At 51.5% G+C, this 26,143-nt stretch overlaps 2 protein-coding genes across 2 annotated transcripts; both read right to left on the minus strand.

The window, feature by feature from the left end:
- Positions 1 to 231: 231 nt before the first annotated feature.
- On the minus strand, positions 232 to 23,316 carry BSG (basigin (Ok blood group)). The gene is made up of 8 exons (XM_075902590.2): positions 23,156 to 23,316; positions 9,739 to 9,898; positions 6,161 to 6,249; positions 5,512 to 5,648; positions 5,104 to 5,377; positions 3,578 to 3,602; positions 2,788 to 2,859; positions 232 to 1,371 (listed from the first exon to the last, which is right to left on the minus strand). Exons 1-7 carry the CDS (start codon positions 23,229 to 23,231, stop codon positions 2,802 to 2,804), a joined length of 819 nt encoding a protein of 272 aa, XP_075758705.1. The 5' UTR covers positions 23,232 to 23,316; the 3' UTR covers positions 232 to 1,371; positions 2,788 to 2,801.
- On the minus strand, positions 9,905 to 21,968 carry LOC142818983 (basigin-like). Its single transcript, XM_075902591.2, has 2 exons — positions 21,344 to 21,968; positions 9,905 to 12,113 (listed from the first exon to the last, which is right to left on the minus strand). Exons 1-2 carry the CDS (start codon positions 21,360 to 21,362, stop codon positions 11,749 to 11,751), a joined length of 384 nt encoding a protein of 127 aa, XP_075758706.2. The 5' UTR covers positions 21,363 to 21,968; the 3' UTR covers positions 9,905 to 11,748.
- Positions 23,317 to 26,143: the final 2,827 nt, after the last annotated feature.

Here is a 26,143-nt window from a genome sequence, read left to right on the forward strand (position 1 = left end):
CAGTGTCTCCAAACCACAGCAATTGCTGAAGGTGCATTACAGGGATGTGAAATCCCATGTACTCAACTAGCCACTTAAATGGGGCAGCAGGCAGGCAGGGCCATCTGCGTGGCCAGGCTGGAGTGTCCCCCGCCCACGGCAGTTAACCAGGAAAGGGTGATGCTTGCCAGTTAACCATTCACAGCCGTAGGGCATTACCCTGCAGAGCCAATATCTGAATTCACCAGTGGGAACAGAAAAAGGATTCGTCTTTATTTGTGAAGTTTGTTAACAGATGGACTATTAAATGCTAAGCCACCAACAGACTGTGTGGAGCATTGTCCGCTCACAGGTGCCTATGTCAGAGAAACACTGTGATGGCTGGAGCACAGGGAAACATGCAGTTAATCTGCTCCCAAAGAGATCTGAGCCCTGCAGCCCAACAATCACCACCCAGCTCAGCCCCCACCCCCAGTGTAGCGACATTGAAAGAGACTCACAGAACAGTGTGAAATAACTTAACTCTAGTCACATTTCCTCAGTTTGCGTCAAAGCCCTCCCCCAGGTGTCTGTTGTTGTTGAAGAGGGTAAGTAAAGCAGCCCTGCCGAGAGAGACAATGGGGCAGGAAGCCTGTGAGTAGCTCAGCATTGATCAATTGTGAGAGGGAGGAAGGGGGATTCCTGTGGATAGAGGATTTCCCACATCACTGCCACCCACCCGCTCCCCAAGGGGCAGAGCCAGACACACCTCTATTGGCGCTGGGTGGGAATGCACGCTGCCCAGCCTGGGGGAGTTTGTTCAAGGCTCAGAGCTTACAGCCAGTCCATAATTGGCTTCCCACCCCTTGGGTCAGATCAGGTCTCCTCTGGGGTGCCACAGAATCAGGGCACAGGGCTCCTGGGAAGACACGTTCAACAGGAAGGTTCCTGGCTCCCTACATGCTAGTCACTTCCATGGAGATGTCACTTCTCTCTAGCTCCTTGCAGGGCTTCCCAGTAACGTGGACCGTGGGGCAGGCACTTGGACTCTGGGGAAACGCAGCATCTGCACCCTCCAACCCCTCCTGTCCACACCACCTTCTCCCCACATTCACTTTACACACTGCGTAAAGCCAGCAAACCACCACACAGGTTCTAATTGCTCCCTGCACCCTCAGACCTGCCTGGGACAAACACAGCCAGTGACCAAAGACTACCAGCAACAAAGGGGATAAAGTTTACAGGTAGAAAACCCCTCCCACAGCTCTTTAAAAAAGTGAACATTTCAGAGGCTACAACGTAAGTTTGTTTCTTTAAAAAGTGAAGTAACTCAATTGCAAGGATGCCTGAGGACATTCTCGGTGCTACTTTGCAAAACAAAATATCCAGGTGATCTCTTCAGCTACTCGCCACCTGGCAGGAGAGAGAGAGGGAGAAGCCAGTTAGTACCCATACGGGCAGTCATATTTCAAGGGGTGTGCTGGGCCCGGAGGCTCTGCAGTGGTCTAAATGTTCTGTCCAGAGGGAAGGCGGCCTTGTGGTGAAGGCACAGGACTGGAATTCAGGACTCGACCCCGAATTCTGCCACTCTGTGCATGATGTCAGGCAAATCTCTTAGGATCAGTCTGGGAAGGTGCTTTCCAGTGAGGGCAAACAGACATGAGCAGTGCTTGAGCCAGCAGGCTAAACGCAGCGTGCTCACCGCAGCAAGGTCTGAGCCATCGAGTACAGCCCTGCACAATCGCCCGGGTATATACTGATGCGGCTAGCTGGAGTGGCCGCAGCCACCCTGCTATTGTTAGCCAGTGAGCTTAAGAGGGGCTAGCGTGTCTGGTCACCTGCACAGGGAGGCACAGACATGCCCTAAGTCTCAGCCTTGGCTCCCTCTCCAAGGGTGTGTCTAGACTACAGAGTTTTGTCGACAAAACTATACCTGTGTCTGCACTACCACTGAGTTCTGGCGACATAACATCGACAGAACTCAGCAGTTTTGTCGACGCTGGTAAACCTCATTTTACGAGGCATAACACCTTTTGTTGACAGAGTTCTGTCGACAGAAGGTGTTATTGCATCTAGGGTTGTGTCTAGACTACAGGGTTTTGTTGACAAAGCAGCTTGCTTTGTTGACAGAACTGAATGTAGTCTAGACGCTCTTTGTCGACAGAAGCTTTATCGACAGTATCTAGACAGTAGTCTAGATGTACCCCAAGATGGGGAAGATCCTCCTTCCCCCCCCGCCCCGTGTCTACTCCAATTCCTCAGGGCAGTGACTGCATTACGCTGACACTGTGCCTAGCACAGGTATTGCTACAGTCAATCCTTAGAACCTGTTTAAGGACAGAAGGAGCCACCAGATCATCTCGTCTGACCACCTGTGTGCCACAGGCCACCAGCCCTGCCCAGGACCCACACACTAACCCCTACAAGCGGGATTAGAGACTAGACGAGGACGTGCCCCAGTGCTCAAGGCCCTGCAACAGGGTGGCGTGGCTCACCCGAGAAGCCTTTTCCTAGCATTAATGATTTTATCTGCTCCTGAGAGGCCGACCATCCCTTTGATACAATGGCTCTGGATCACCAGCGCACAGACCCTCAAGCAAGAACCTTTGGCTGTTGTTGCCCGTCTGCCTCCAGCAGCTCCCAATGGGGGACTGCCAGACCCCGCAATCGGAATCTGTTACCCAGGGTTTGGGCAGCCTGTGCCCCAGGGAACAGAATTTGACACTCGGAGTAGCAGCCAGGCCTCAGCATGGGATGGGAGAGCAAACTACACCGTGTCCTGTAAATCAAAGCCAGCTGAGGGCTCACGATGTTGCCAGGATGCCTCACCTGGCTCCCCGCTCCTAGTTAGAATTTCTCTGACGGACGTTCTTGTCCTTGTGGTTTGGGGCATTGCTTTTCCTAGGAAAAGGGGAGAGAAGGCAGTGAGATAAGAGCCAAAGAAACGGCCTGGTTGCATAGCATGCTAATGAACCAACTCCTTCCCTGCTGGTGGAGCCTGGTTCGAAAGTGCCCAGATGTAAAGACAGGCACCCGGTGGGTTAAGATTGGGAGCCATGTGAACACAAAAGGAGTCTGCTAAGTTACCGTGCCCAGACACACGACTAAAGACCACACTGATGACAAGATACGGGAAGGCATTTCTGGTAGCCTGTCGGCTTGCCAGGGCAGTGGCTCTCAACCTTTCCAGACCAGATCTTTCAGGAGACTGATTTCTCTTGCATGCCCCCAAGTTCCACCTCGCTTAACTGCTGGCTACACAAGCACGCCATGGACACACTAGGACTCACTTTTACCAGGCAATTATAAACCAATTGGAATAGGAATATTGTGTTTACTTATCAGCTAATAGTGTAAAGGGCACAAACAAGCCACTGTCTGAAATTTTAGTTTGCACTGACTTCACTAGTGCTTTCTATGTAGCCTGGTGTAAGATATACAAATAGCCAGATGAGCTGGCGTACCCCAGAAGACCTGTGTGTACCACAGAGGGTACACGTACCCCTGGCTGAGAGCCACTGGCCTAGGACACTAGCCCGTTTGTTCATGGCCACAAGTGGGCCAAGCACCCCGCTGCATCTGCGGCAGCAGGTCGTGTAAGAAGAGAGCTGGTACTCACAGTGGGGCAGACCCTCCATCATCATCTTCAGGCCCAGGGTTGCATGGTAAGAAGGAAAAAGAAAGATCAGGGTGCAGCCGTTAGCAGGTATCACATCCTGTTCATCCCACCCAGCCACGGGTCCTCACGCCTTGGCAGCCAGCATGGGCTGAAATCACCCGGCAGCTGCCTTTCCATCGGGCACCACAGCTGTCACTGCAGCAGCACACAGGGGTGTGAAGCAGCAAGACAGCTGTACTGCTCCTAGCTGGTCACCTATCTTTTAGCCAGCCATGGGCTTGGCAGTCCCAAGGATGTCCCTTTCTGGGACCCCGGCGCACAGAGAGCTGCCCAGCTCCCCCAACCCGAAGGAATTCTCGCAAAGCAGAGCTCAAGGCCACACTGCTGGGGAGCCGTAAAGCAACGGCTGAGCAGCAGCTCACCAAGGCACTTCCCCAGTCGAGGCTGGAGCGCAAGCAGCGGGCTGGGCCCTCAGTCACTCCAGAGAGGAATTATTCCTCTGGCACTCAGCGGGAGTGACTGGCCCATGCTGGCAGCAGAGCCCAGCGCTGACGCGTACCGGCTGAGGGAGCAGGTGACGATTACGTTCAACTGGACAGCAGGCAGTTGGGCAGGGGGAGCTGTGCCCCGCCCTACACACACTCTGCCAAACACCACGCTCTGGCTACGTCACAAGCACTGTTGCTAGGCAAAGGCATCTCTGGCGTCATCTGACTCACTCAGACCTTTCACCAGTTCACTGGACTCCGCAGCCCTCCAGCAGGAGAGGGCTCTAAGCCACCGTTTCCATGGCCCACATTTCCCCCCTGTGCCACCTGACATCAGGCCCAGGGTGCTGCAAGGGGCACTCTGATGAGGACGTGCAGCTGGTGAAAGGACTGATGCAGAGGGCAGCTAGAGCCGTCCCTACCACTTACCATGTGAGGTGCCACCCAGCAGCAGAGGAGGGAAGAAAGTGGAAAGATAATGCCAGCAGAGACCCGGGGCACAGCCATGTTCTCTGCCTGCCAAGAACCTCCCCTCCCCCCAACACATAAACCTCCAGTGCTGACTCAGTACAAACTTCCTGCAGTTCCCTTCCTCGCAGGGCCATAGGATGAAGCACCCTTGTACAGAGGGGCTGGCTGCAGTGGCCTGCAGCTAGCATCTGGGAACTCATAAGTCCCCATTTAGAAGTTCCTGGTAATCCCTGCTCAGGGCTGCCTAGATTATCCCCCTCCAAGTCACCTAGCAATTACTCTCCGCGATTGGCTACTGCCAATGTGACATCAGCATGTGAGGAAAAGATGGGGATCCAGGTGACTGAGCAGGGACGAGTCTAGCCAGCACAGCTCCATCGAGGCTGTAGCTATCCCTGGCTGGGGCAGGAGGCTCCAAGCTGAGCAGAAATCCCCCGGGAAGCATCTCTGCAAGCAGGGGGAGCCCCCTCTGAAATCCAGGCTCTTGCACTCCCCTCCCCGCCCACATGCTCCAGAATCAGACAGGGCCCCTAAGCCCCAGAGCCAGATGGCTCCAGTGCTCCTTACCATCAAGGACCTCATCCGGCTTTCTCCTCTTTTCATAGATGAAGATGATGGTGACAAGGATCAGCACCTCGGCCACAATGCCCAGGAAGGGCCAGAGAGCTGCCAGGCGGCTGCGAACCCGCAGAGTCACCACGGTGCCATCAGAGCCCAAGTCGTTGGTGGCGTTGCAGTGGTACTCGCCTGGGTCCTTCTCGATGTCCAGGTTAGCAATGTGCAGCTTTGTCTTGTTCCCGCTGGACTCGATGAAGAACTGCTCTGTGCCATTGATGATGGGCTGGAAGCAGGGGGAAGGAAGCAAATGATCAAGGCCAACCTCTCATGGCTAGGCACTGACCACCTTACTGCTGGCAATTCCACCCCATTCGGACGACCCTTCCCCAGGAAGAGAGGTCCACCCACGATGCTCACCTCATTCATCCCATCTTTGAGCTTGTACCAGGTCCACTGACTAACAGGAGGATACGAGCTGCACTTGCAGGTCAGAATGCCTGTGTCCCCTTCGTTCCCATGCTCGGATTTCTTGTAGGCCGTCACATGTGGCTTAACTGCAGAGAAAGGCAGCTCAGACAAGAGGGGTTTGGCCAGCCTCTGTGGACAGCAACTGCTGCTGGCCTGCTACCCAGTGTCATAGGCAAGGTAGCCACACGCTTGTATGGCAATCTGAGAAACAGGCCTGGGCTCGCATCTCTAGCCCCTTTCGTAGAAGGCCAAGTATTCAAGGTGCTTCTCGAGCAGACGATGAGCTAGTCTCATGGCCAACCAATCAACTAATGGACATCATTAGCCCCTACCCGTATTTCCCCAGGGCTCATTCCCTTTGCTCAGGAAGGCAGAGGGTTGATACAACTTTGGTTTTGCTTCCTCAGGCAGGCAAACAGTTTTGTTTACAAGCTGTCAGATTCATACCCTACAAACTGCCTGGTAGGAATCTATCCCATTCCGTCCCCATTTACTACTCGAAGCAGCTCATTCCATGGAGGATAAAAGCTGCCAGAGTGGAGTGACTCGAGGGACCATACCTGCCCCCCCCCGTCAGAGAAGATACTAGAATAGTTACCTGTCACATACACCCTACTGCTCACAGGGGGGTTCATATCGAAGATGCACTCGTACACCCCGGAGCTTTCTGCATTCACGACCCCTATTCTGTAAGAAGAAAGGGATGTCACTAGGGAGACTGAGGGGTGTTACATGGGCCATCACGCTACCAGGAGCAGGCAGACCATCCCATCGTTAGCTCATAGGCTGGAAAGGAACTGCCAACTCCGGGCAGTAGGAAGCAGGGCTAATGTTCCACCTCTGGGTGAGAGAAATAGGCCACATTCCCTGCGCAGGCACCTATATGTTTAGCAGAAACCCAGAGTATGAACCTTCCCCCCTCCTGGATCTAAGAGCTGTCAATTTACAGCATTGCTCACCCAGGTCAGATTGCTTGGTTTTAAGTTCTTGCCTGTACAGAGGAACCTATAAGCCAGCTCCCCTCCCCACGCTTTATGAAAATTGGCTAACGAGTGTAAATATGCCTCTAACTCGAAGATGCTCTGGACAAAATACCTCACATAACCTACCCATTTCAATGTTACAATCTGCTGGATCGGTGTGTCCTCTTGTGGTGCAAGTATCTCTCTTATACGTAAAGTCAGAAATACAAGTATGAGATTGTTTATGGTTTTAAATGTGCTAATGAGAGCCATCAATGGGGGGGAGGGCGCTTAATGACTGGGTGATCAACAAACTTGTGAGGAGCCTTGTTTGTCTGAAGGCCAAACAGTGGTGGGTCTTAGGAAGACTCGTGACCATACGACCTGGTACTGGGATACCAGTCTGACCAGGTACATTTCCATGGAAGGGGGGATATAAATGAAAAAATTCCTGCCCAGGGGGAAGTGTATTTAAACAACAGGAAGCTATCAGTCCTTTTCTCTTCAGCTGGCTGGGGAACAAAGACAACTGGAGACCCAAGTCAGAGTAAAAGATCATCTGACTGGAAGGCTTCCCTGAAATAAACAGTGTTCTGTTTTCAGTAAGTTTTAGTGTATTGAACTGCCTATATGTTTTCCTTCCATTTTAATCCTGTCACTTTGGTCTGTATTCACTTGCAACCACTTAACTGACTGTTTGTACTTAGTGTTTACTATTAAGCCCAGTGTAAAGAACTTGCGTGTGCACCCTCCTCTTGTTGCTAAAGGCGGCTTACCTGAATGAACTTTCAACACATAAAACGCTTATTCAGCGCGAGATGTGTTTATTTGGGATTTGGATCCATTTTGGAGGTTGGTTTCCTGGGTGCTTTGGCCTAGAACTGCGTTCTCTCAGAGCTAAAGCATTTCAGTGTCTGCCTGGCTGTTCAGGGGAGCAGTTGCCAACAGACTGTCTGGTCTCCCCCAGACAAGGCAGGCCCAGCAGAACAGGGTGGTGGGGAGCCCCAGAGAGCTGGTGTCAATGGCATGATCAGCACACCAGGGAACAATCTCAAGGGGTGTTCTGTGACCACACCCCATCACCCTACCCACACCTTCCTATCCCTGCCTCCCTCACCCACCTATGGCTACTCCTACCGCACAGTTATATACCTGTGGCTGGCCTGTGCCAGGAGACTCCGACTCATGGGGCTTAGGGGCTCCGATTATGGTGTAGATATTTGGGCCTGTGTTGGAGCCCAGGCCTTAGGACCCTGTTAGGCTGGTCTAGCCCCTTACCCCAGAAAAGCAAGCCTGAATCAGCTGGCATAGCCTGTGGGTGTCTAATTGCAGTGTAGACACACCCAGCAATCAGACTGAAATGAATGTGGAGCTGTGAACAACAGGACAAAGCTAGTGAGCAAACCAAGGCCCTGAGGCACCAGATGGGAGGTTGCATCTCCATCAGCAGGCTTTTCTCTTTCAGCAAAAGCCTCAGAGGTTAACGTAAAATGAACCCAGCTGAGCAACATTATCCCAAGATGTTACTGAAAACAGTAACTCCAGAGGCACTGTCCCACCTCACGAGACACATTAACCCTTGTGACCACTGCAAATCAGACAGCCAAAGTGGCAGCAGGATGGGTTTAAAAAAGTTACTGGGGGAGTGGCTACTCAGCTCCCACTCACAAACGGCCACCAAGCAAGCGTGCCCTTTGGGTTATGCAGCAGTTTTCAAATAGTAAGAAAATCAGATCAGGGCAGAATAATCCTGCCTGGACCCAGAACCTGCTGTTTGTGTCCGGGGAGGTTTGCAGCGACAGGATGTGATGGCTTAAAGCTGCCTCAACACACACTTTATTCTGCAGTGTGGCATCCCTAGTGCGGGGGGCTGTTACTACATCCACACAATGGGCGGTTTGTTAGTTCTGCTGCACTGAGAGCTTTCCCCCCCTCAAAAGCCACTCAAGCTAAGGAATTGAGGTCACACGAGGGAGGCTGGGTTAGAAATACTTTAATCCTTGTTCAGCTCCCTGTTGCTATGGGGAGAGAGGCACGTCGGCTCTCCCGTACAAAGGGACATGATGCCTCTCCGGCTGGCTGGGCCAGAGCCAAAAGGGGCTGATGGAAATGAGACTGGAAAGCTCACTGCCCCGTTACAATGGGGCTGGTGTGCCAGTTCCTGCTCAACCGCAGCCTGGGAATAGAAAGGCTTGGGCAGTGGTGGTTTAACTAATAGGGCAGCACTCTGCGGACACTGGACAGGACCCTAAAGGGGAGGACGGTGATGGAAAAGCCTCCCCAACGCCAGTGCAGGCAAACAAAACACATCCCAGAGTCTCCTGCCCCACACGCAGCCTGCAGAAGCGGGCCAGTTCACATCCTGTGCAGAGTCTGAGTGCCTACAACCACCCCATCTCCCAGAGCTTATCATAAGGAACCTGGCTATCAGCTCTCCAAAGCCAACCCTTAGAAGGAAGGAGCATAGGCCATTAGATGCCTTTCGTCCACCGGGCTCAGTGGGTTATTCCTACTGGGCAATCCTGGTCTCTCCTGACAGGCGCCACACTGGGAACAGAAAGCAGGCTCCTCATCTCTCTGGCCCCTTGACACCACACAGCTCCTCTGTATGACGCTGTAGCACTAAAACCTCACCCAAACTCGCCCAGTCTTGCAGAGGACTGCCTGGCCTTCAGGGTAAGTTTTAGGACTCTGGGCTTCATCTGAGCACCCACTGGCTGCACTCCGCTTCAGCCCAGGAAATCCAGCAGCAGTCCTTTGAACTATTTCATGAACTCTAGCATGTTTTCCATCAGATGCACGTGGCCCCAGCAGCTACTTGCTTTGAGTGGCGTGCAGGGCATAGCAGGTGAAGAGCTTGCCCCACAATCTTTCTTGGGCGAGTGAGATCTGGCCCACGGGCCATATTTTGCCCACCTCATGCTATAGTTCCTCTCTGGGGCACACTGGCAGGGGCCTTGGGTATAATGGGGTTGACGAAAGTAAATTTCCCTGCTCAGCACTTATGGTGGCATGAGAATGGTCAAGTTTTCTGCAAACAAGAGGGCCATGAGCCTCAATGAATCTTAGTCCTGATAGACCTTAATTTTGGATCCCTCTCTGCATTGCCATCTGGGTAACCTGAAGTATCGGCTGCTTCTGACAGACCTTTTCTCAGAATAGACCAGAGCAAAAACAGTATCCTTCTCCCTCCCCCATGCCCTCAGATACCTACTTGTGGGAGGTATAAGCAGATGTTTCCTTATCTGATGCCAAGATCTTGTCTCCTTTCTTCCATTCATGGCCCAGGATGGATGACTTCGGTTCGGTTATGTTACAGGAAATCACAACGTCCATGCCAGAAGTCACATTTGGGGAGGTTTCTATAATGGGATCTGCATGCACAACAAATCTAAGTTAACATGTGGCATATATATGGGGGCATTTTAGCAGCCATTTCACCTGCCTTAGGACCTTTAGAAACAAACATCTATGATCACTCACCATCTGCATCACAGCTTTTCACTTACCCTGGCTGCTTGTTAAGAAACTGATCAATACCACCAGCAAGGGAGGTGCAGGAAGAGTCAGACAACCAAGTTAAAAAGGCAACTATGTTCTCCTCACACCCCTTAGGGCAGGGGTGGGGAACCTTTTTCAGGTTGGGGGCCACACACAAGTGACACAAAAAACCCAAAACAAATCCTCACTGATATGGCCCCCAACTGAGAAGCAGAAAGACGCTCCCTACATTCCCCTTGCACCCTATAGCCTAGGGGGAACAGGCTAGTAGACTGCGCTTCAGCCCCCATGCAGGGCTGGAACACCATTGTGGGCTCCCCAATACTGGAGGAGAGCCCTAAGCCTTGGGGGCCGGATCCAAGCAAACCAGGGGTCAGAGGCGGCCCCCAGGCCTGAGGTTGCCCACCACTGCCTTAGAGCAAGATAGAATCATTCTCCAAATCCTCCCTAGACAGTTTAGAGCCTCCTGGTCTGTCAGGAGTGGCTGTATTTAACATTCCACTCCAGCTAAGTGCCAATCAAAGAAAAACCTTCCAGGCATATTTAAGCAACTACAAGGGCACAGCTCTATAAGCAATGTTATTTCTTTTTTCTTCCATACTGATCCTGTCAGGTTTAACAGATTTAATTTCACCTGGTGATTCAGTGGAGGACCACCATCCAAAAAGGGGCTGGATAAAAACAAACAGTGCAAGTCTCTAGCACTGGAATCCAGCCAGCACACCTGAAATCTTATACTAGTTTAACAAGAGAATCAGGTCTTGGCTCTGGAGTCCGACAAGAAGGTCGATCTAATCTGCTGTCATCCAACTAAGTCGTCACTAGAGAAAAAATTCTATTCAAAGGGAGAGGAAAGAATCTCTGGGAAAAATAGCTCCATGGACACTAAGCAGCCAGTAAAAACATGAGGTCTTCCCTACTCTCCCACTCACTTCAGCCCTCTGAAGGAACAATTTGCATAGAGCTAAAAAGCACTTAAGATAAAAAAAGCTAAGAACAGGCTCCAACAATATTATCTTCCACTGGATGTCTTTGCATTACCTAGAACATACACAGCATATGCTATAACCATGTACCATCTTAAGTAGTGAGGTTACATTTGATTTCCATGCAGTAGCCCAAGTTTCAGCTACTGAGAGGGAAAAGATCTCTCCTAGCTCAAAAGTTGGACTTTCAACTCTAAGTGAGACACAGTTTGGTCACTTTCACAGTATGGATAATTACAGTCACATTATCAGTGTCACACAGAAACATAAGGCCATTTCAAAAATGGTTGCATTACCAGACACGAAAAAAATTGATGCCCACAGCACATACTGCTAGCAAGGAAGAAAGCATAAAGCAAGACTGGCCACAGGAGCAGGGGCTGGTTTGTCAGCGGCGATAAAGGCAGAGTCTACCAGCAGAATCAAGACTGAATTCTGCGAGTCAGCACTGGGACGAGGCATCTTAGAACAAGCAGCATATTCTAGTTCTTTGGACTACGGAAGGTACAGGATGGTCGTAGGGTGTTTTGGTTGGGAAGTCACAACCCTTTTTGAGCAGGGCCACTGTGGATTGAATCACGGACGGTGAAGGGGGATCACAGGAGGGTAGGAGTCTCAGTTCTACAGCCAGGATGGGAGGGTGAGGATAATTTTCAGGAAGTCACGGGACACAAGTGCGGGGGATGGGCCTAGCAAGACACTCAAGGCATTGCAGTGTCTGAGCAACTACCAAGGCCTCAGTGCGGCCACTCACGTTCGATGACAAAAACGTTAGCCTGGGAACGGATCCACTTGACTTTGGGGTTCTTCGACAAGTGGTTGCGGTCGGGGTCGTTGCTAGCCCGGCACTCATACGTGCCCGAATCGTTGACTGTGAGGTTTGCGATGTAGATGGTGCTGGTAGAGTGCAGGTTATAGGTGGCATTGATTTTGACACGGTCCTGCCGTGCGCCATCCCAGAGCTGAGTATCGGTCTCGTTCGGCTCATCTCCCTCAAACCACCATTGGATCTCAGGGATAGGATTGCCAATCGCCTCACAGTGCAACTCCACACTGTCCTCGGTCAGTTTCTTTTGAGACAGTGGTGACTTTATAAAGCCAGCTATATGAGTTGGAGAGGTATTAGTGCAAAGCGTTAGTGCAAAGAATTCAGCCACAGAGATTTTAGCTCTTTTAAGGTGCAACGTGTTATTGCTTCAGGTAAGCAAGCTTCCCCCTCCCCACCCTCCCACTCTATATCCAGCCATGCTGTTAGGATGTAGTGACCCAAAACAATGCTTTCCACCAACTCTGCTAGTCTGTATTTTATGGGCTACTCCAGAATCAGAGCCCCAAGGCCAGCAGAGAGCAGGGAGTTCAAACACACTACTCAGAGTGGCGCACTGTTCCCACACTCTAGCACCACTGTCTCAGGCACAAGTGTGCCAGGTGGGAAGTCCCTGACAACTTAATGTAAAGCTTACATTGGAATCAAGAGTTTGACCTCCTCTATGCCTCCCCAGAGGTAGGAGGTAAGAAGGAAGAGGCAGTCCCTTCCACAGCACCACAATAGCATCCTGAGTGCCAAGAGCCCTTCTCTCAAAGCTTCCAGCCATAAGGCTCCAGGCTTTTTGAAAGTGGGAAGGATGTTACCAGCCCCATTTTGCAGTTAACTTTTTTGAGGGGAGAAGCAGGTTAAGAAAGAATATGGCTAGCCATGCTCAGTAGCAGAGCTAGGAATAGGATTCTAACTTCCTGGCTTCCAGTCCTGTGCCATATCCACTGGATAGGGTGAATTCTCTTAGGCTAAGCCTACACTGGCATTTACAGCACTACCTTTCAGGCTCAGGCGTATGAAAAGAGCCACACACTCCTCTCAAATGCAGCAAGTTACAGCGCTGTAAAGTGCCAATGTCAATCAAGCTACAGCACTGGGAGCTGCACTCCCAGCGCCATTAGCTATTCCCCTCGTGGAGGCGGTTTACATAGAGCACTGGGAGAGGCTGTGCTTTAAACTTTTTAAGTGTAGCCAAAGCCTGGGTTACATTTAATTCAATTCCAAAGCAACCTCATGTTTCTGGGAGTTTACTGAAGTTGCCACGGGTGTGCAGCTGCAAGTAGTTTAAGGGGTCTGTGCTGAAAATACAGCATGCCACAAGGCTACTATGCAGCAGGATTGTTTAATACATGGGGGGGGGGGGTAGCATTTTCCAGTAGGAAAAAAACAAAAGTATTGCACTGAGTCAGGAGACTAGTTATGCCACTGCCAGCTTCCTCATTACAGCTAGCAAAACTGATGCATAAACCAAATTTCCAAAATTCTTCTCTCTGGGAGCATGATTATTCTGACAGGCAAGTGAGAGACGTTATTACGTTACCATTTTGGGGTAGAATGGGTAAGAAAATGTTGTACCTGGGCTAGTAAATTATGTGGAGATTGAAAGGATACAAAAATGCAAATCTGAGCAACTTGTTTACATTTTCTTTTTACTCTTACAGCGCATGTGCTATGACAGGGTCTCTCTTATCATGGTCTAGAGTTTTCTCCCAGCTGATCGTGCACAAAAGTCACACCCCTGTGGGACATGACTATTATGAAAGTGAGAATGGCTGCAGGATCTCAGCACCAGAAGAAGAGAGCAAACTCTGAATTAATCAAAGATTCGGAAAGTCAGAAATATGGCAGAAAAGGGGATCAGAGGCATGAGAGGTATGCACATTGAGTTTGATTTAAACAATGAAATCTTCCCCCACCTTCTTTAAGGGGAATTGGCAAGTGCTCCAAATGAGTGGAGAAATGCATCAAGCATAATTAAAAAGACACTCAATTTAGATAACAGGAAAGTGGACATGAATCAAGCTATTCCAGGTATTCACTGTTTTAGCATGTTCGGATCAAAACAAAAACCAAACATCTGTAGTGTGTTAATGATAAATTAAGAAATTAATACACAATTCTGTTAGCCACTCTGGGGATTCCCGCTGCCCATCACTTTTTAATCACTAAAAGGATCCTGAAACATAGCAAACAAGACTGTACAAGGAAGAGGGATGGACACAAGTTCCTTTAAAGCTAGAACCAATCAATATCACACCCTGATGTTAGCAGATATTGCTCTCAGTCTTATGCTGCAGTTGCACCTGTGAATTGGGCTCACATGTGCACAACTGACCCAGTAGTTCCCTGTCACACACACCCAGGGTGAGGAACACAGACAAATGAGTCATTTATAGTGTAGTAAAGAACACTTGGTAGAAAGATTTCCACGCTTTCTGTAAAGACACATCCCATGTCAGCCACGTGAGAGACGTGCAAGTTCTGGCCTTGCCTTCACTCACTCCAAAGTCAGTTGACCACAATTTACAAATGGCCAAATCCCAGCTCTCACCCCAGTCATGGTGACCGGGAAGCATTGTTCAGTGTTCCAATTATTGCATCATCTGCCAGCCTTCTCAGCGCTAGCTGGTCTGTTCTGCTTCAGAGATTCTTGCAGACTTGCTCTTAGTCACCCTTCTTAGTCTTTAAAGTGCTACATAGTCCTGTATTTTATTGCGGATAGTTTCAGATATTTCAGCTAAGAAAAAAAGCGCAATTATAATGTGAGATTTAATAACGGCTGCGTGAAGTAGTCAGGGAAATTCACTAGCCCAGGCATGACACTGACTTGCTTACTGCTCATGATACAGAAAACCAAGTAATTTTTACTCAGAACTGGAAAACTCAACTTTGTTAAAGACACATACATCAGGGCTACAGACTCCAGGAGTGGCTAGAGGGCAGGCGTCTGAACATACTTGTTTCTATTATGCTCAAGGTACCAAAGTCCAGAGGACTCACTTCTTTCACCCTTTTCACAATCTGGACATCTCAGCACCAATAGATCTGTAAATCAATAGCCTCACAGCAGTCGGAGCTGCCACATACAGCACCACTCCAGATTATCTGGCTTTAAAATGGGTTCCAGACAATCACTTAACTGTTTGGAGTCTGGAGCTACTGTCCCAGTTGAGAGGCAAGTATTGCTTAAGGGCTGGTCTGCACTTAAAGATTAGACTGACCCAGCTATGTTGCTCAGGTCAACCTAACTCCAGCTGTAGACCCAGCTAGGTTAACAGAAGTAGCTATCCCCTCCATGCCATGGTGCTAGTGTAGACACACCCCAAGTACTATGGGATATGCACCTCCTCCTAGCAAGGCCTTTGAGTCATTTTGCAGGAAATAACCTATTTCTAGAAAAGTCATTTCTGGACTGTGAAGAAACAATGACTGACATCAGCTAAGAATGACCGTGTTGAGTCAGGGGGTTTCAGGAATACTTTAAAACCCCCTCACTGTATGTGTGACATAGGCTTCCTGTACAGTCACTCCAGACTGCAGCTCTCAGGCCTGCCAATGGCAGTGCTACCAGCTACCTCAAATGCCAGGCCTCTCCACAGGAAACCAATTCACCCTTTACATAATTAGCGAACTCCTGAAGGGAGAAATAAGAAAACATCCAGCTGTATAGCTGAGAGCCCCTTTGTTCATGCTCTATCAAGAAAAACCCCTCAACATTTCTTGTGTCACTGAGGCCCAGAAGTCACTGATCTTAGCTTGTTTGGCTCAGACCCCTATTCACCCCTGAATACCTAAACAAGGGGCAACAGAACAGCAACAGTTAATGCAACGTTCTGGGGGCCGTCTGTGCAGTGCAAAGAAACTGCTGTGCTTCACAAGAGTGGGGAGGAAGGGGTGGAATCCAGATGAAGCTTTGAAAGAACAACACCATCTAAGTTTGGGTAGACAGCCAACCTGAAATGTGGAGTGATACTGGTAAACAACTCCCCTGGCAACATCATCTTATAGACACAAGGAGGTTGGGTTTTGTCTTGTTTTAATTTATTTTAGACAGGAGGAAACATTCCCAGAGTTGTTCTAACAAAAAAACAGGATCAGGTCATTCGTCTTCCACGCTGATTCTCACTCCTGCATTCCCGACTGACCCGCAGCAGCTTGCACAAAGGTGATAAAGGAATCCATACACCGTCCTCACCCTTTCCACCACCGTGCCAATTCAACAGCCAACCAGAGAAGAAAAATTTAGCTTAGCCAGGAATAATACTGAGACTTGAAAAGAGGAATAAAAGAAAGTTAAGTTTTTGTTATCTTAATGGATAGCTATTTGTTTTGGTTGTCCCAAATAAAAGGGGCTTTTTGAAGGCAAGGTGGGAAAGGAAAATGTTTAGCTACAAACAATGATACAGTAAGACACCACTCTTTTTGAAGAGTTAATTTGTTTATTCTCAAATTAGATACTAGATGGGTAAAAAATGTGTCTGGTAATATAGTACTATTTTATATGCCAAAACATCCAAGTTTTAATATTAAGAGTATTTTCTTGAATGTACTGTTCTCAGTGATTTGAACAGGGGTTTTAGAGTCTGTCTCTAATCTGATTTCCATATGCAATTTCTGTAATAATTTTTGCTGCCCTTACATTTTTTATGCCTGAATGTGAGTACAGTGAAGTTCTCCCCAGCCCCAAAAGCACTCTACAAAATGCACATCTAGCAAAGGCACCAGAGGATATTACTGTTTTCAAACACCAAGCTTTGCATACTTCTAGCACTAAGGAACTGATGAAAATTCCCATCTATTAAATAATTGAGTATAATTTACTAGCTTTGCAAGGTTTTATTCGCCTGGTCACAAGGGGCAAGTACGTTCCTGTGTCGTGGTTGGCAAACACTTTGGATTTTGCAAGACTGCTTCTTTTTGAATCACAAGCCTGTGATTAAACATTCTTAACTACCTAATTTTGAAGAGTCAAGGAAGTGAGCACCATTCCTGTAAGAGCCTGTCACATTTTAACTACAGCCTGGATAAAGGAGGCCATTAAAATAAAGGTTGCTGCTACACATACAAGTTGACTATAGAGTGTTCAACAAAATAAGTTACTCCAAAATTATTACTTTTAAGTCAGGGGGCCTCTGATTCTTAATTCAAAACAGGCTAGAAACTCAGTAGGTCTGAGGTGTGTCCTCATATGACACCGTTAAGTACTCGCAGTAAGGAAATAATCACCCTTATTTCTTATGGAAGTAACAAAATCCCCTTTGAGCATTAATCTTGGCAAACTGGATGAATTAGAACATAAGATAGCAATCAACAGGGCATATGGCATTCTCTAGAGCTGATAAGAGTTCCTGCTGTCACAGAACATACAGGTACAACTGGCTTCAACTCAATGTTAACTGCTTGGTTTTTATTGGCCCTGGACTAGGAGGGGTAACAAGCAAGCCAAAGAACAGGACATTCTCTGACAAGTAAGAGCTCAAAGTATTGGAGACTGTCATTTTACAGCCTGTTCAATCTCTGCTGTGCCCTACAGAAAAAAGACACATGACCTGCTAAATAACGTTTCTACATGAAAGTCACCTTCATCTAAAAACAGACACTCCCTCTGAGCTGAGGGAGGAGCTGCTGCATTATAACAGCGTCTGCCACACGTAACTGACTCTCTGCCTTCCTTTGGCTAAGCCTCACAGACAGCTGCCTCCTCTCCCAAAGCAGTATATTGACTGTTCAGTACAGAAGATCTCTCTGCTTATAGGGCTGATGCTTGTTCCACAGTTCAAGTGATGTGTGAAGTTTGAGACAATCCAGCTACTGGTGGAGGCTCTGGATACAGTCTCCATACCTCAAAGCCTAGAAGGAGGTTTTACATATATAAAGTCAGGCAGAATCAATGAGTAACTAGGTAAGAGAACTTCAGGGAGTCAGAATTGCTCAGTCTTCCCCATCAATCTGGCAAAAAAGCAGGTTCCAAACGTGCTCACAGGATACTTGTGAGGGATTAGCATGGCCCAGATTTTAGGAGACCACCAATTGTTCCCTCTTATAAGAATAACCAAAAAATTATTTCTTGGCACTGCAAATTTAATGGCGACTTCATATAACAGACAAAAAACTCATTTATCTAAATCTGTTTTAAGACCATGTTACCCATGATGAAGAGATTAGAGAGGAAAAAACACAGAACTGGAGGGACCCTTTAGGACAGTCATCAAGTCCAGTTCCCTGCATTCATGGCAGGACCAAGCACCATCTCAACCACATCAGCTTCTCCTTCCACCCTCATTTTCTTTAGGCTGTGTTTACAATGGCAATCAGCAACAAAACTTTTGTCATTCAGAAATGCTAACCCTTCCTCACCCCCACCCCAAAGACAAAGATTTGCAGGGATCAACTGTCAATGCAAACATCGCTCATGCGGAAGCTAGACTACACTGCCCCACTTTTAGCAACATGGCTGTGACAACAGGGCAATGTCGCTAAAAGCTGTAGGGTACAGTGTAGACCAGTGGTCCCCAACAGTGCCCGCAGGTGCCATGGCGCCCGCCGGGCCATTTCTGTGCGCCCGCCGAGTGATCGGGGCCAGCCCCGCCCCTGGGTGCGCAGTGCATGGGCTGTGCTGACCCCGAGCACACGGTGTATGGGCGTCCCCGCCCCGGGCACACAGCACAAGAGCAGTGCCAGCCCCAGGCGCACAACGCATGGGTGATGCCGGCTCCTGGGCGTGCAGCACCGGCCCCGGGAATGCAGCGCATGGGTGGCACCGGCACTGGGCACGCAGCCTATGGGTGGCCCTGCCCCCGGGTGCGTGTGCAGCCCCGCCCCCAGGCGCCCGGCAGCCCCAAAAGGTTGGGGACCACTGGTGTAGACCAGTGGTCACCAACCAGACCTTGGAGCCTCTGACAAGAGATTCTGACAGGTTTGGCTCTGAAGGCTATCAAGTGCTAGCACTTCAACTGCCTCTCCCTGCTGCTCCTGCCCAGAATCTCAGAGCTGCCCCCTGGGAGCCTCCTGCATGCTGTGCAGGGTGGGAGAGAGGTAGGGGGGCACTGATGTCACTCTGAAGATGGGGGACAGTGTGAGGAAGGTGGGACCTCGGAGAAGTGGCGGGAACAGGGGTATTTGGGTTTGAGGTAGATCCTGGACTGACAAATTCAAAAAGTGATCTTGTGCTTAAAAAGGTTAGAGACCTCTGGTGTAGACAAAGCCTTGCTTGGTGTATTTGATACACCCTTTATTTGTCTATATGTGGGTTTATCACAGCAAAAAAGGAGGGAAAAGATGGGGGAAAAAGGCTGGTTGGAAAAGCCAGATATTGTCATCAGTACAGTATCCAACACTTTTTTTAAAAAGTTAACACACTTGCAAAATGTTTAAAGCTTAGTTGTATTCAATAAGGTAAGGGGGAAAGAGCTATTCATACAGAATCAAAAAAGGAACTGAATAGGGAGAAGAAGAAAATAGCTTGTAACCATTTGCCAAGATGTACTACTGGAATTTGTAAGAGAAGCTAAATCCATGTCCTCAATGAAATCAAGATCATTTTTGACCATTTTTGAGAGAATCAATGTTAGACCCAAGGATTTCAAGTCACTTCTCTTACCTACGCACTCATCAGTATAAACCAGCATGTAAGGCATTTCTATATTAGCTGCTTTAACATTAAGGATTTTTCATCTCAGTCCCATTAACGGAATCAAGCCATAAGAGGAAGGCTGCTGAGATCCATTTAAAGGTTTTGTTTCAAACCAGAGTCACTCTGTAACCTTTGAAGTCCTAATAAAAGAAGCCAGGATATAACTATACTGACATACCACACAGTTCTCAGAGCAACAAGCTACTGAGCTGCCCAAACGATGGCCAGAACTACCCAACATGATTTTTTCCAGGGCTTTGCCTAGCGCCAGCACCCTAACACATGAGACACTGCAATTTCATTCCTTGGGAAAGGAGTTGAAAACACAAAGCTCAGGAAAATCCACATCATTGCAGAAACCCACCATAGCTAAGGGGGCACTGCAGAACTGAATGGTTTATTAAGGAGTCCCCCTCAATGCCTTCCTGATGTAAAGATGTTATCTTCAGCAAGCAGCTTTGACAAAGGAAGGAAGGAAAGTGGCATGTACAGAGACCCCTCTGTTTAAGCAAAAACAAAACAAAAACAGCTGCCCAGACAAAGCTTAATAGTAGGCTAACAAATTTACAGTAAGACCAATGCCTGACAAACTACATCATAGAACAACATTGGCATCAAAAGCCAGATGTAAACTGACCAAAGGACAGACGTGTGACTACAGGGGGCCAACTGGGAATGTTCCCACAAGTTGCTTAGATAGCCCTGTGGCTTGCCAGGCCATTGTTTTTCATGTGTTTCAAAGCACAAATTCATCTGCAGGAGAGAGGCTATACACTAGCCAAAACCTACTGCTTTGTTTGGAGGGGTGGGGGGATTGTGTCTCAAGTCCGATTTCTGAAGCCTCACATGGGAAGTGAGGCTTTTACATACAGCACAAACATTAGCCGTGACATACTGCACTTGGACGACAGACTAGCTTAATTTTGAGAAGCAGTGCACAGTATTAAAATGGAGGGTTAGTGTCAGGCTTTTCTAGAAGAATGCAAGCTCACTACAGATGCATACAGCAAGGGAAGGGAGGAATACAAGTTCCAATTTAATTTGTTGAATAGTGTGTCACAGTCCTCTGGATAGGAAAGACTTGTGGGGGACAAACGAATGCCATTTTCGGTCTTTAATCCTGCTGTATAAACAAGATGCAGTTTGCTCCTAGGCAAGAGCCATTTTATTACTATCCATGCATTTCTCTCCCTCGTGTACTTGCCTCCTCTGAGTTTTCATGAGGTACCAAATATGACTCAGAAAAACCACAAAGATCCCACCCACCGCTACACAACTCGAAATAGGGCAAGACCCAATAACTGCAGAGGACATCCCACTGCTCTGAGCAAGTATTAGGATTGAATTAGAGTCCTGGGTCTTATTTGTTTTCTCAGATTCCCTATGGCCTAAGGCACACCCATAGCCCTGTGTAAATAAATCCAGCAGGCTTCTTTGAGAACAGCACAGAAGGTGGGGAAACTGAAATGTCACAAAGCTTCAGGGAATGCCAAATCCTGGTTCATTTGCAGTCATATTTCTGTCCATGCCCAAAGACCATGCTGTTGCACATCTTCGAAATGGCCACCACACAGGAGTTTCGAGGTACTACTGGTACATTACGAACACCTAAGAAATACATAGGGCAGCACTGTTCCTCCATTAGCAGATTACCAACTGAAGCCCTATATGCACATTTTTTGAAGCCTGCAAATTAGTTAGTACTGACAGACCTTGTGAGATGATGAACTCATGCTCTGATAACTAGATTGGTAAGAGCCACCTTAGTTTTCATTCTTTATTGATTGCTTTATACACACACACACACATGAACATACACACAGAAATGTGAGTGTCAAACCAGCTTCACATTAAAAACAGAAAATGCTAATTAGAGACGAACCTTTTAATGGAGTTTCCATCTGCAAGCAGACTCATGGTCCCCAGGGGGAGGCTGAGAAATGGCTTATAGCATGTCTGGAGTGAGCGGAACATAACTACCCAGCCCATCTAGGATTTCCTTCACAGCTTACTGTGGGGACAGTCTGCAGATGGAGAGCTCACCCTGGAGGAATTATGCACCTCTGCCTCCCCACACTCCTTCAGCCCAGAGCCAGTCTCCTCCACATTCTTAATCCCACCATCACCCTCTTATCCTGGGAAATGGTGGCACACGCTCTCAGGGAAAGAGGATACCCACCCCAGATCTCCCTGTGCTTGGACACACCCCACCCCCTGGGGTGGAGGTAAGGAACAGTCCCACATACATCGGTGCCCCCTGGACACATGCAACACCCAGCTGCACCTCCCCCATTCCGCTCCTCCAGGTCCCTCACCCAGGGACTGCATGGGCCATGCCCCAGGAGGGCTCCCTCTGTTCCCACCGGCCCTGCCCCAGACACCCCCCCACCTCCCACCGCACCCTACCAAGGAGAGGAGTCGCTGAAGCCTGCGGCCCCCAGAGCAGCCCCAGGCCCCCCGCACCAGGGGGTCCCCGGCAGAGCCCTGGGCCCCCCCAACCCTGCTGGGCCTCAGACTCTCCCCCCTCCCGCTGCAGGGTCCCCCATGAGCCCACCCCATGGGACGCCCCACAGGAAGATCCCCCCCTGTCCCGAGAGGGGCCCCCCCCCCAGGCCCGGCCCCCCCCCCGCCCGAGAGGGCCCCCCCCAGGCCCGGCCCCCCCCCGTCCCGAGAGGGCCCCCCCCCAGGCCCGGCCCCCCCCCGCCCCGAGAGGGCCCCCCCCCCAGGCCCGGCCCCCCCCCGCCCCGAGAGGGCCCCCCACAGGCCCGGCCCCCCCCCGTCCCGAGAGGGCCCCCCCCCCACAGGCCCGGCCCCCCCCCGTCCCGAGAGGGCCCCCACAGGCCCGGCCCCCCCCCCCCAGGGGCCCGGCCCGGCCCCCCCCCGTCCCGAGAGGGCCCCCACAGGCCCGGCCCCCCCCCCCCCCCCCCACAGGCCCGGCCCCCCCCCGTCCCGAGAGGGCCCCCACAGGCCCGGCCCCCCCCCCCCCCCCCCACAGGCCCGGCCCCCCCCCGTCCCGAGAGGGCCCCCCCACAGGCCCGGCCCCCCCCCCCAGAGGCCCGGCCCCCCCCCCCGTCCCGAGAGGGGCCCCCCCAGGCCCGCCCCCCCCCCCGTCCCGAGAGGGCCCCCACAGGCCCGGCCCCCCCCCGCCCCCCCCCCACAGGCCCGGCCCCCCCCCGCCCCGAGAGGGCCCCCACAGGCCCGGCCCCCCCCCCCGGCCCGAGAGGCCCCCCCCCGGCCCGGCCCCCCCCAGGCCCGGCCCCCCCCCCCACAGGCCCGGCCCCCCCCGTCCCGAGAGGGCCCCCCCACAGGCCCGGCCCCCCCCCCCGTCCCGAGAGGCCCCCCCCCCCAGAGGCCCGGCCCCCCCCCCCCCCGTCCCGAGAGGGCCCCCCCCCCACAGGCCCGGCCCCCCCCCGTCCCGAGAGGGCCCCCCCCCCACAGGCCCGGCCCCCCCCCGTCCCGAGAGGGCCCCCCCCACAGGCCCGGCCCCCCCCCGTCCCGAGAGGGCCCCCCCCACAGGCCCGGCCCCCCCCCGTCCCGAGAGGGCCCCCCACAGGCCCGGCCCCCCCCCGTCCCGAGAGGGCCCCCCCCACAGGCCCGGCCCCCCCCCGTCCCGAGAGGGCCCCCCCCACAGGCCCGGCCCCCCCCCGTCCCGAGAGGGCCCAGCCCGCTGCAGCGCCCCGGGTCCCGGCCCTACCTGCGGCGGAGGCGCCCGTCACGGCGCCCAGCAGCGCGCCCAGCAGCACCAGCGCCCCGGCCCCGCGCGCCCCCATGGTCGCCGCTCGCTGCCGCTAACCCGCCAAGAGCCGGCGCGCGCCGCCGCCGAGCCAAGTCACCTCGCGCCCGGCCCCGCCCCGCCCCGCCCTTGCGCGCCCCACGGCGGCCAATCAGAGCGCCGCGGACTGGGCGGGGCCCACAAAGCGCCCCGCCCCTCCTGGCGACCGGAGCTCGCCGGGCCAGATCGAGGCAGCGCCCCGCCCACTGACCTTCGACGGCGGGGAAGGACGGAATCCGGGAGGGGACATGTGACCCGCAGGGTCGTGTCCTCGGGGCGCAGGGCGGGGCCGAGCTGAGCGAGGAAAGTCACGTGCGCGTGTGCGCACGAGAGAGGGGGACTATGCAAATGAGGAGGCAGGGCGTGGGGGGAGGGTATAGGAGGGGTACCAAGGGGGGAAGGGGAGAGGGAGGGGCGGGGCCAAGGGGGGAAGGGCAGTGGGGGGGGGCTGAGGCAGGGGGGGGGAGGGGTACCAAGGGGGGAAGGGGAGAGGGAGAGGGTTGAGGCTGGTGGGGGAAGGGCAGTGGGGGGGAGGGGTACCAAGGGGGGAAGGGTATAGGAGGGAGGGGGTTGAGGCAGGTGGGGGGAAGGGCAGTGGGGGGAGGGCTACCAAGGGGGGGCAGGAAGGAGGAGTACCAAGGGGGGGAAGGGCGGAGGGGGAAGGGTATAGGAGGGAGGGGGTTGAGGCAGGTGGGGGGAAGGGCAGAGGGAACAAGGATTTTGGGGGGGGCAGGGAAAGAGCAGACACCCATGTCTGGGCCTGTCTGCCCCTGCCCCAAATCACTTAGAGGCAGCTCAAGTCACAGCAAGGCCCCTAACGAGGCTGACTCAGGACTCCACGCAGCACGGCCTCCATCCCCTGCTGCGGATGAGCCAGACAGAACATGTGGGGGGAGAGCAGAGACTGGCCTTCCTGGTCAGTTTCTGCTGTAGGTCACCCAGCCCCTCTGGGACTAGTGGAGCCATTCCTCCGAACCCCTGGGAGAAGTTCCCTGCCAAAGGGGCAGCTCTGTGCTTCCCCTTTCTGGCAGCAGCTAGCAAGGGGGCGTGAAGCTGAGGGCAGGGGTGGCGTGGAAATACATTTGGTGCCTTGGCAATGGGGAGCCTATAGCTTGACCTCCTCAGGCACTCAGTGTAGCAGATCACTGGTTCCCTTCGCACTGGCAGTCTCATGCCACTTTGCCGACATTGAATGAAGAAGGCATCCCAAATCTTCTGTGATGCTTTTGAGGCACAATGTCCCTGTGTTATAGAAAGGGGAACTGAGGCACAGAGTAGTCAGTACATTGCCTGAGGTCGCACAGCAAATCATCAGCAGAGCTGGGTGCAGATTAAGAAAACTGCAGGAGTCCTGCTGTCCCTCCTCCAGCTCACTATACACAATACTTCCTACACTTCACTGCTGCAATAAACAGTGCTGGCCTTACCATGAGGCAACACCCGAAGCAGCCGCCTCAGGTGTCAGACTGGGGGTGGGGAGGGACACCACTAGTTCACACTTTTTGAACAAGGCATTTTAAGTTGTTAGTTCTCCTTTATTGGGGTAGGTAGCAGAGCAGTTCCATGAGAGGAGTAGAACAGGAAGGAGGCAGAATTGAGACCTTTCAAAGTTTTGGCCCAAGCAAGGGGGCCTGGGGGCGTCATTTGAGCTCCCCTCAGGTGCCAAAATGTTGTGGGCTGGCCCTGGCAATAAAGTACACAGTACAGCCCTTAGCTCCAGACTTGCTTATTGGATGGATTCTTGGGCAGTGATCCATTCATCAGGCATATACAGCAAGGGGGCTTAAAATCCAGGAGCTGTTCTCAACTCTGATCATTTCATTTTTGTACCTTCCCTTGTCTGTTTTAATAATAGGAATGAAGAATCCCTTCAAGAGAGGCTCTGCTTTGGTTTGGAAACACTCTACCCCCAGGGTCTGAAAGTGACACCAGCAATACATGAAGGAGCAAGATTGCCATCTTTCTCCAGGAACGCCCTGACAAAGGCACTCCTGCATTGCTTTTCCATCTGGGATGTTAGAGAGTGTTTATTTTAGTAATCACACACCTCAGAAAGGCAGTAAACTTGAGGAAAGCAAAAGCACCATCAGCTTTCTGTGTAACAAGGCCTGTTGAAGCCGGGTACTCGCCCTTTGTTCCAACCCAGAAAACCAGCTTTGAATTAAAAGACACATAGAAGGAATAAAGATGCTAATTATCTTACCCATTACAAAGATAGCTTCCCCAATTATCACCTCTAATATCATTAGCTCACAGACATTTACCTCCCTCCCTTCCCACCCCCCCGCATCCCCCTTCTGTTCTGAAATGTGATTTGTCCTTTTCATATGTGTTCATTTTTTTAAATTGTCTCCTTTGGTATATATGGTTGTGACTGTTTTCTTCCACTATTTGATCTGAGGAAGTGGGTCTGGCCCACGAAAGCTCATCACCTATTAAACCATCTTGTTAGTCTGTAAAGTGCTACACAGTCCTGTGTTTTGTGTGAGAAGGATTTGTGTGTGGTTTCAAGATTTCCAGCCCCACTACACCTGCCATTTTTAAAGCCAGACTATCAGCCTCCACCCCAGCGTTTATTCTGTCAATTGCTGCCAGCCAGGGGCGGCCTGTGGATGTAAGCAACCTCAGCAGTTGCATTTTACGTGGCGCCCAATGATGACATCACGCCATTGAGGGCTATGGAAGCGGGGGCGCCAATCGCGCATTCCGCCCAGGGCGCCAGATGCCGGCAGCTCTCCTCGAGCCGCTCCTGCTGCCAGCGTGCATGGGGCTGAGCAAGTCAGGGCAGCTAAGCAGATGGATAACACAGCGAGTGGCCCAGGGATGGAGTCTGTCAGAGTGAGACTAACCTCATCTTCTCCAGTAGGCTCAGTGCCAAAAATTCCAACTGTCTTTAAGTTGAATGACAAA

Source organism: Pelodiscus sinensis, chromosome 32 (genome assembly GCF_052426305.1).
Source record: "Pelodiscus sinensis isolate ZL-2025 chromosome 32, ASM5242630v1, whole genome shotgun sequence".
NCBI classification, from domain to species: domain Eukaryota; kingdom Metazoa; phylum Chordata; order Testudines; family Trionychidae; genus Pelodiscus; species Pelodiscus sinensis.